The 10612-nt window shown below is 38.1% G+C and overlaps 2 protein-coding genes across 3 annotated transcripts; both read left to right on the top strand.

Annotated features, from left to right (window-relative positions):
• Nucleotides 1-2984: 2984 nt before the first annotated feature.
• LOC135338556 (millepora cytotoxin-1-like) lies at nt 2985-6600 on the top strand. 2 transcript variants are annotated; one of them, XM_064534713.1, is made up of 9 exons: nt 2986-3013; nt 4034-4247; nt 4635-4703; nt 4911-4970; nt 5029-5052; nt 5108-5180; nt 5278-5454; nt 5897-6098; nt 6356-6600. In XM_064534713.1, exons 2-9 carry the CDS (start codon nt 4083-4085, stop codon nt 6399-6401), a joined length of 816 nt encoding a protein of 271 aa, XP_064390783.1. In that variant the 5' UTR covers nt 2986-3013; nt 4034-4082; the 3' UTR covers nt 6402-6600. The 2 variants fall into 2 exon arrangements, with proteins under 2 accessions (XP_064390781.1, XP_064390783.1); XM_064534711.1 differs by having other exon boundaries at nt 2985-4247; nt 6356-6599.
• Nucleotides 6601-8437: 1837 nt separating this feature from the next.
• Nucleotides 8438-10531, top strand: LOC135338421 (serine/arginine-rich splicing factor 4-like). Its single transcript, XM_064534545.1, has 6 exons — nt 8438-8689; nt 9158-9232; nt 9291-9450; nt 9506-9606; nt 9714-9847; nt 10042-10531. Exons 1-6 carry the CDS (start codon nt 8438-8440, stop codon nt 10451-10453), a joined length of 1134 nt encoding a protein of 377 aa, XP_064390615.1. The 3' UTR covers nt 10454-10531.
• The last annotated feature ends 81 nt before the right edge of the window (nt 10532-10612 follow it).

Raw genomic sequence — 10612 nt, 5'->3', positions numbered from 1 at the left:
CAGAAAAAAGACGAGTGTTTGGGATTGCTGAGCACCATGAGATGAAAGCAAACGCTGAGTTGAGAGATGATCCTGTCATCAAGTTAGCAAAGCCTGGTGACTTCTATAGGTTCATGAGGAACGCAGGAGGAGGGGGAGGGCACTCGCTCACAGTCAAGAAGTTTAGGGTGGTCGTTACTTTACCATGACCTGCTGGCTCGAGTCCATCATAGCATGCAGCAATAGATTTCAATTGTCACGTTGTAACCAATAGTTATTAATTATTTTGTAACTCATTTTAGGAATGGACACACTATTAAAGACCAGTATATAGACTTGTAATTTCTGTTTTTGTAGGGTACACATTTTGACAGATTTGCAGCAAATAATTATTAGCACTGTCACCGAGCGATAATTATTAGCCCTTCACTCTAGATAGGACTAGCTATTCAAGGTACTTCAGTGTTTAATAACAAAAACAAGACACAAAATACAGATACACAGAGTCTTAGTTCTACACCACGAGGTCTCTCTCTCGAACAATCCAGCCTTAGCTCGCATTACGTCACAAAAGATAAACATAACGTAAATACATCTACCTAACAAATACAAAACGATCAACACACACACAATGTTCCAGTCTCTTACAAGCTAGCACAATATTTAAGTTTGGAGTCAAAATAGCTGAACTAGCTTGCATGCTCTTTGATTAGTACTTTTATTTTTTATGAGATTCGTTAATTATTAGCATGGACATAATTTAGCGTTAATTACAAATTCACTGAAATTCGCTACTGTATAATTATAGTACACAATTTTTATAACATCTGCAGCCCCAGACTAGCTATAACTGATGCTCTGCGTGTATACAGTGGAACCCCTCTATAACGGATCGACACCTTTGGGGAATTAACAATGTTTTGGCCTTTATACAGAGGTGGCCTTTGTTGAGAGTTTGTTTTGTACACGAACTGTTCATTTGGGACCTGGGTGCCTGGCCGTTATAATTATATAGCAACTGGCCTTTATTCGGAGGTGGTTGTTAATAGAGGTTCCACTGACTGTATATAGATGTATACATGCACAGTTGAGAATTAATGTGAACGTAACGGTCACAGAGCTCAGACCCTAAGAAAAATCTGATGTTTGGTAATAGCTAGATCTATATAGATCTATGGAAATCTCTGACAATTCTTATAGTTCAGAGAGGATCGCACAAGTTTTTTTTTCTGACTGGATATATAAGGACTAAGCTATTCCACTTCTATACCACTTTATTCAGTCAAAAACGCTCATGAGATAATGGTCAAGTCATTCAACGTTAATTGGGTCTCTTCTGGTCCTTATAATAATGCTCAATTGTCACTTAATTGGTCACCTATTTCTCTCTATTATTCCACTATGTTTTTCTTTGCCATCCACCTATCTTTAATCGTGCTGCTGTATAGTGGCTACAGAGCCCTCAGCGTGGGTTCTAATATTCGTGTTTCAATGTCAGGAAACCACACCCTAGCACCAATAGCTTTGCATGTGAAATACCAGTGTGTGGGGGTTATCTCAGTTTTAATGTTTGCGTTAGCTGCTCGGCCTTTGAAAAACGCGAAATTTTGCACCTCACGAACATTTTCGGCTTTACGATATATATATAAAGTGTTTGATTTGACAGGAGTCTAGTTTTGAGTCACGGTAGACTATATACATGCAGGATTTCAGGAACGACGTACACATTTCATAGCATAAGTAACAGCCAGCTGTAGGTGGTCTTCTATACATGTAATCAATTAAGACAGTTTTTTTGCTTTGAGACTTATAAATCTCGTTTGTGCCTATTTTCTCGTCAACGTCAGAAAATTGCCTATTTTTCCCAGCATTATTCTCAATGCTCATAGGTTCTTACTAGCATAATCCACCAAGGCCTAGCCCGGTAGGCTGTGGCTATACCCTCCGATGTCTATGCCAAGTGTGTGAGTCCTGGCATGAAACGGTGTGGGGAGAAATGCAATGGTGACGCAGTAAAATTCTGTTGAAAAGAAAATTAGTAATAAATATGTATGCAACGCTTCGAGGAGGGGGGAGGGACTAATCGACTGAGACATCTCAATGACTATAGACAGAGCTACTAAGTTAGATCAAGAGGGTGGAACCACTTACCCTTAACTAATTAAGGTCACTAATAATAATTTATGAGGTGCCAAATTCATTTTTGATGCTCTTGTTACTTTTCAAAAAAATGCGTCTCTCTCCCCTTCTATATAATACATGCAGTGTGTTCCTATTTACTGTATTGATAGCTAGCTGATATATACAATGCAGGGTTGCTTCTCTTCCTTTACTGTGAATCGGATATCTTACTTAATTACTAAATCCGACCTCCTATATTTATTTAGCATCGAATTGCATGGTCTTTCTGTTTGGACCTTCTATTTGCTAAATTAGGCCTAAATCTCATTTAGTAAATCAGGCCTCACTTTCGCCTCGGTCCCATGCAGGCGGATTAAAATAGCCTCCTATTTACTAAACAGGGCATCCTACATTTTGTTATCATATGTGGCTTCCTCCTCAAGTCATGGGGTCAACATTCGTCTCAAACAAAGGATTACCAATCGAATAGACGGTGTACATCAACTGGACACCACAATTGTTTCTTGTAGATAACGAATGGTTGTTCTATGCTGTGTCGACATTTTTGCTTACACTATGTACCGGTATATCATTGGACGGCAACAATAAATAGATTGATTGCGGCACCTGCATACTTACATAGTGTGGGAAAAAATGTCAACATCGTTATGTCCAGTGAGTCCAACACTTTCAATGCAGCTTAGAACGCTATACTTGTCATCAACTTCGTTTTTATAATTTGACACCATTTCCTCCATACATGGAATCAGTATTATAAGTCAAAAAAATTTTTTTTAACTCCAGTAGATACTAAAGTATCTGGTTTAGCAAAAAGTTTTTATTCCTCTTACAAGTATTAGCCTCGAGACCATGAGAGGCTTGGTCTCGAGGTCAGTGCAAGAGCAAAATAAAGGTCAGGCAAGACACAGTGTGTTCTGTGTTATACGTGTGTGAGTGACTATGGTGTGACTAGCACACATTTATGGAGGGAAAACACCTGATGATTTAGCATTAATATTCGATATTCAGCACAAGCTGGTATGACTGTATAGAATGGCAAACCAGTTTGAAGACTTCCCTGATTTAGTGTTATCTCATGTGGCTGACTTGCTTTGCCCAGAGGACGTAGCTAGACTCTCCCAGACCTGTCATCGTCTCCACTCTGTGCTTCCCCACTTCATGGTTATACATGGTGAAGATTTTGAGATACCTGGTCCATACTCAGCCCCACCTGAACTTTATTTCGATGGTCCTATCCTACCAAGTACAGTCAAGAAGCTTTCTCTATCTGTGGTGTGGAAAGATCAAGGCTGGGGAAATCTAAAAGGCGAGATATTTCTACAATTGATGAGACAGACTAATACAAGCAGTTCTCCCGTGATGGTGGCAGAGAAAAGACGAGTGTTTGGGATTGCTGAGCACCATGAGATGAAAGCAAACGCTGAGTTGAGAGATGATCCTGTCGTCAAGTTAGCAAAGCCTGGTGACTTCTATAGGTTCATGAGGAACGTAGGAGGAGGGGGAGGGCACTCGCTCACAGTCAGAAAGTTTAGGGTGATCGTTACTTTACCATGACCTGCTGGCTCTCAAAATGTTGGTTTAATAGTCTGTTATAGTCTGCAATAATTACACATTTGTTTTTTTATGTTTTTAGCCAATTCAATTTTATTTTTAGTTTCGAGTCCTATTGTTTTGATGTACTCATTTTAGAAATGGACTTAGATTCTATAGATATAGCCGATCTACCTTTGAGATAAATAATTATTTACCACATGGAAGTACCACAATAGCCTTGTTTTAAAACAGTATAATTATTAGCTACAGCTGCTATTCAATGTGTGTGTATACTGGCCATTCAGGCCCAACCTATAACTGAATCTCATGCATGTATATAGATGTAGGTAAAGTTCGTAAACGATACATGCATGCACAGTTCAGAACACTTTCAATGTGACCGTGAACCTAAGAAACTAGATCTAAGTATGGAAATCTCTGCCAGTTTGGTGTGTGTGTGCCTACTTGTACTGTTGTCGACACTCGTTACCAAGAGTGTGGGATCCAAAGATGTGGTTCAAGCTGAGCGGGACACTGAAAGAGATATAGTTCATATCCAACAAAGACCTCTGATGGAAAGAGGCAGTGCACAAGTGAGTGACTAACTTGTATAGTTGATGGTTTGATGCATGTAGAAATTGTAGATAATTATACCACACTCCACACTTTACGTCACGTACCACTAAATTGATCTCATTGGTCAACATGCAGTTGTATAGGATATATAGAAGAATAACATACAGCCCCAGGGCATGCACAGCTTTTTTCATTAAATGTTGCTAGGGGGAGGTCCATAGTGCTGCGGTCATGTCATGTGGTATAAGTCATACAGATAAAAGTCCCATTCACACCTACTCGGAGGATACATTACACTCCGTATATCCTCCTCGTATTAGGTGTGGTAAATCCTACTTAATAGATCTATGGATCTATGCTAGCTAGCCTCGGACATAAATTATGTAGATCAAATTCATTTGCAGATTTGGTGGCCTCATGAACACTGGGGAAAGAAGAAGCACAAGCCAAAGAAAAAACCAGTTCGAAGGAAGGTATAGGAAGAATAGTATCAAAATAATAGACAATAGTTAATTGATACTTATGTACGTACAATGCATTGTCCCTTTATAGGTCTAACCTGTTTCCATATCCTGCTTATATGCATGCATGGAGCAATGTATACATGCATAGATCTACGTAAATAGTATGAAGCTACATGTAATTAATCATAAATTATTATGCCCATTCTGTCTATTCAGCCACCACCTCGAAGAGTAATCCACTACAAGCCTCGAAGAGTAATCCACCCCAGGCCTAAGGTAAAGTGTCCGCCATTCATAACTTTTCAGAGTGATTCATTTGTTGTTTTTTTCATAGCCTAAATGGCATCCTCCAAAAAATGTGAGTTTGAATGAGTCCCTTATACACTGCACACTTTATAAAAATGTCATTTCAGCATCCACAACAAATTCCTGGCTTCAAGCAGAAATTTGACCTTCCACTACATACGGTTTGTGATAGTGCCAAAGGTTCGTCATAACGCATAATTATACATAATATACCAGCATAAAATTAATATGTAAAACAGCTATACTGGTAGCAGTTTAACATCATTACTATAAATAGGTGAAGGCCTAATCCAAGTGAAAAGTAAATATGATGGATACTATGGAGATCGAGTATGGGACTGGAAGTGTCATAAGGTGGCACCTTCCCCTCTTATTGACTGCTCCTGGTCACCTTACATCAATAACTGGAAACAGGATATTACCTATATGTGTCCGAAGAACAAGTTTATGGCAGGTGAGCTGCATACCATGATAATTTTCGTTGATCCAAATTTTTGTTTGGCTTACCTTGGATTCGTACATTTTAGAATGGTGACACAGAATCTAATAATTTTTGGATGATCCTCCATAATACGAAAATATTCACTATGCGAAAATAACCTGCCATGCAGTATTGTATAAAACAGTGTGGCGAGCATGCAGTCTGAGAATTTGTCTGGGGGTTTTTATTAGGTTAATTAGTTCATAAACAGTTCACAATATTTGACAACACCCGAAAGTGACGACAACAGATCTATATACCAAAGGCACCATAGCTATGCATGTCCTGCCTTCTCTGCTTATGGCTCATAAGATATCTACAGTAACACTACTAATACTCCATAACAGGAGTCCATAATTATAGACTATTGTGGTCTTACAATTATTGAGATTTTGCATTCACATTTTTCGTTTAGGAATCAGGAGCCATCACATGAATGCTCACGAGGACAGAAAATGGAAAATTCGATGTTGTGGAGCCAATGACTACCACACAGAGGACTGTCTCATGACAGAATATGTGAATATGCTTCATGGGGACTTAGACCACAAGGTGGGCTCTCCATGTGGTGGAGGAGCCGGGGCCCTGGTTGGACTGGATAGTCATTATAAGCAAAAGTAAGTAACTTATAATTAAATAACAGAGATTTTCTAGTATTGAGTCTAGCAAAACTTTATATCTAACCGTTGGAGACACCAAATTAATATCTAACCACAAGAAGGCCCCATGCATGCATGGTGTAGCGTTGGTGATTGTGTCGAATGGGTCTGAATGCATAATTTATATGCAAGCAAGTTATTATTAATCGATCGACATGCATCTCGAAACCACAATTAAACATTGCTGTACATGATTTTGCGCACACATTGCACAGAGATAGACGATGGAGGATATTTGAATGCAGTGTGCATGCTGGTTAATAGTGGACCAGGATCTAAGACATTTCTACTAGCTGAGTTTATGGAGCTCTTAACAGATGTACAAATGTAACTATAGCATTCTGATAACTATAGAGTGACTTATTGTGTGGTTAGTGAATAGTAATGTTTTACAGATCTGTTACAAAATGCTCATTGTTCAATTAATTTGGGTATATATATATAGTTCAAGTGTTAAATTTTTCCACCAGGTTTTGATTGTGGCAAATTTTCTCTCGGCCAATTGTTTCTATACATGTAGGCGTTTTTGGTAAATTTTCTATGAGAAATATTTACTCTGTGATTTTCTATAATAATATTATGGTGCACTAACCCTGCAAAAGTGCACACTTGACGTTGTCTATAATTTTAGCTTTGCGCATGCTGTTATTCAATTGATGTTGAAAAATATTATTATTCTTTTTTCAAATACCCCTGTGCCAAATTGGAATATAATTTTAGGCAGTCCTTTTACACTGAATAAATTTATGAAATATACATAGGCACGTACTGCACGTGTGAAAATATATTCATTGAGTTGCACATGGCAGTATACATGTATATTAGTACACCAAAGTGTGAAACGATTGGTCTAGGAGATCTAACCGTTTTGAAGACAGAAGAAAGACGAGATATGCCAGACGTAGCCAATTAGTGGTGGGAAAAATTAAATGTCAATAATTATGTGGTTCTCCTCCCTGTCTCAAATAAAAAAAGCATTAGCTGCAAACGAAGCACTACTTACAAACTGTTTGTGTACATGCAAAGCCTATTATAATTTACCAATAGCATCTAGCATAAGCAGGAGCATGATATGAACATTTACGATAATCCTTCTCTTATACACTATACACTATACACTATAGTGTAAATAGAGCTAGTGTCCACTACACAGAATCAATACAATTGTGTTTATAACAAAAGGATCACATGCAAGACACATTAACCTATCTATTATTTTACTGCAAAAATCTAGTGTTGTTCATAGCTACGTATACTGAAGTATTCATTGTAATTTGTTGCAGAGGGGATAGGTGTTGCAGGGGGGATAGGACATAGATCTTAGGCACTAATATTATTATGACCTTTCGATTAAATTATTTGTACCTCTCCACATAAAAGACGTCTGCTTCTGAGACTACTCAATGATGCTGTGCTCACCACTGCACAATTACTTCTTGCATGTAAAATTAATTACAATGGGCAGAGTCCATAAATTTGCAATGGCCAAAGAGTACTTTTGCTTCCCATCGTTCTACAGGCATTTGGGCCACAGATGAGACTGTATAATTATAATAAAGCTAATAAAGGAGTACGTATTATAAAAATAATGTGAAGTCGAATGTATAATTCTCACCATGCATTATGCTAAGCTTGCATGAATATGCAAGGTGAAATTGTGCAAATACGCTATATAGTCATGCATAGTCTCAGATCCAGGCCTCGCTTTAAAGCGTGGCCAGGACCTGAGACTAAGGTCATGCAGACAAAAGAGTTAAATATAAACTCCAGGCTCCGAGCTGAAATTGGACCATACCCTAAAATAACTATAGATACACATAATTATACCGTATTACTAAATATTTTGCGGGTGAGAAACCTAATTTGCATGCTAATTAATGAGCCAAAATTAACGAGCAGAAAAATTGACCCTTTGCAATCTAACTATTGTGTTCTGGAAAGATCGTGTGCAATACTAATTTAGGTTTTGCAATTTTATGCGAATTGATTGACGCTAGCAAAGTTCGCATAATTATGTCTGATGCTTGCAAAACATTTTAGCACATGTAATACAGTATACATGGGCAGTGAATCTTTTGGGCTGGTTTTTGTAAAATAGACGAATAATAATTGCATGCATGCCAGCAGGAAATGTGGTGCCCTGCTCAATAGACTATGTAATAGTACTTAGAAAACTGAAAATGGCGAATGCATTCATGCCTGTCTGTATTAATTTTGACGACAATGAAAAGTTGTGCTTGCACAATGGAAGTACCACACTATTCAATTACACTATTCATTAGATTGGATTACACAATATGGAAGTAGAATACAAGTTCACATCACAACGTCCTATATATATTACTTTCTCTCAGACTTGCAAGGCTTATAATAGCATCTACAATAATCATCCTAACGTTATACTAGCTGAAAAGTTAGACATGTTGGTCAACCTCATTACCACACTACTTGCTGTTATCATTGCAGTTGAGGCGACTAGAAATGAGGTAGATCTAGTCAGTGAAAATCTACATGACCAGTTAGCTGAGGCACAGATCCGATATCAAGGGGTAAGCATAATTATAATCATGTACATTTGTATTACCAGCTATGGTATAATATGAATTATACATGGTAATTTTTATCACTTTAATTTACGTAGATTGCGTTTTTCACCATTAATTTTGTGCATGTATTTTAACCATAATTATACATGTACATGTATAGTGCAACATTTTTGAGGCATTTAATTTTCGTGGAAATGCCTCTAAAAACATTTTGCTGAATGAAGTTTGTGCTATTTGATCTGAGGTTGCGTCTTCCATAATAGCGAAATATTTTATGTACTTCAATTTTCGTGGAATTGCTAACCCTTAAAAACAGCAAAAAAAGTGTCTCAAAAAGTTCATTTAATAAGGGCAAGAAACAAACAATATCGAACTGTACGTACAATGAAGTTGCTCCACTTTCTATCTACCACTTTTTTCCGTTGTTACGGTTTTACTGAGCATAACGATTATGATCTAAAAATGCTGTAGAAATCATACCAGAACAACTTTGATCGTCCACTTCACTTTGAGTGCAATGCTAAAAATGGAGAAGCTCTGAATCAGGTACAATACATTTCTGTCCATAGATTTACATCAGACTACATGATATTTATTTTTACAGGTGCGGAGTGTGTATCACAACAGATATCGAGACAGGCTTTGGAACTGGGGTTGTGCGAAAGTTGTGTCTATTCCCCTCAGTGACTGCTCTTGGCCTGTCTACATCAATCATTGGCAAGCACCCATCAGATTTATGTGTCCCAAAGGAAAAGTTATGGCAGGTAAGTTGTATAATTATAATACAGCACGTCGCAGTGCACGTTTCAATATCCTCAGGTGTGGACAGCAAACACTGGGACAACAAAGAGGACCGTCGTTGGAAAATCAAGTGCTGCTCAGCTAAAGGCTACCATACTGAAGAGTGTGAGCTTACAAAGGTATGGTGGGTGGACAGCTTATATGAACACTACATTCAGCGTACGTGCCGTGCTCCTTTTGATTAGACTAAATCAACATTATGTAATTCTATACACACACTTTCTAGCAATTGAATAATGACAAAGCCTATTTTGAACACAAGGCATCCTCAAATACAAACAAGAGGAAATGCTCCAAAAACAGACACAAGGGAGACACACAAAGAGCGTTTGTAGGGATTGTCAGCAACTGGAGGGCAAAGTGAGTATGTATATGAGTACACTGCACATACATGCAGTGATCGAAGTTATTACGACACCTAATTATATATGAGATTGCACAAGAAACAGGGTTTAACACATACACAGCTATTATTATGTTTACAGATGTATCATGTTGGCTTTGACGACAAAACAGTATTAGCCACACATGCACAAATCATGTATTCTCTACAGTGATCGAAGGTGGCAAATGCTTGAATGTGACGTTGGAAAGGACACTGGGCATCATGACCAGGATAAGAACAGCAGGCATGGCCACAGAAAAAGTAGCTGTGATTCAGAAGATGATACTCGTCACCACAAAAGCAGGAATAGGGGATGCAGTAAGGGCATGTGTCGTAAGAAGAGTGAAGAAAATAGCCGAGACCATACGGAGGGAAAATCACATGACAAGTCACACGACAAGTCACGTAGCAAGTCACGTAGCAAATCACATGACAAGTCACACGACAAGTCACATAGCAAGCCACGTAGCAAATCACATGACAAGTCACGTAGCAGATCACACAATTCTAGAGACAAGACACACCGTCATCAGGTTTCAGCAGGCCACAGAGGGTGTAGTTCCTGTTCCAATCACTACTAATTTCATAATTGATCTTAACTTGAGAACTTTGTAGCTAGATGTATTACAGCATTTTAAGTGACAAGTTTGATGCTCACTATATATATACTACATGTAGGTGTTTTGCAATAGTTGTGGATTGCATACATTATATAAGTCATTTGCATTACCATCTACATA

This window comes from Halichondria panicea, chromosome 1 (assembly GCF_963675165.1).
Source record: "Halichondria panicea chromosome 1, odHalPani1.1, whole genome shotgun sequence".
NCBI lineage: Eukaryota > Metazoa > Porifera > Demospongiae > Suberitida > Halichondriidae > Halichondria > Halichondria panicea.
Note: the sequence above shows the minus strand (reverse complement) of the source record. Positions and strands in the feature narration are given on the sequence as shown.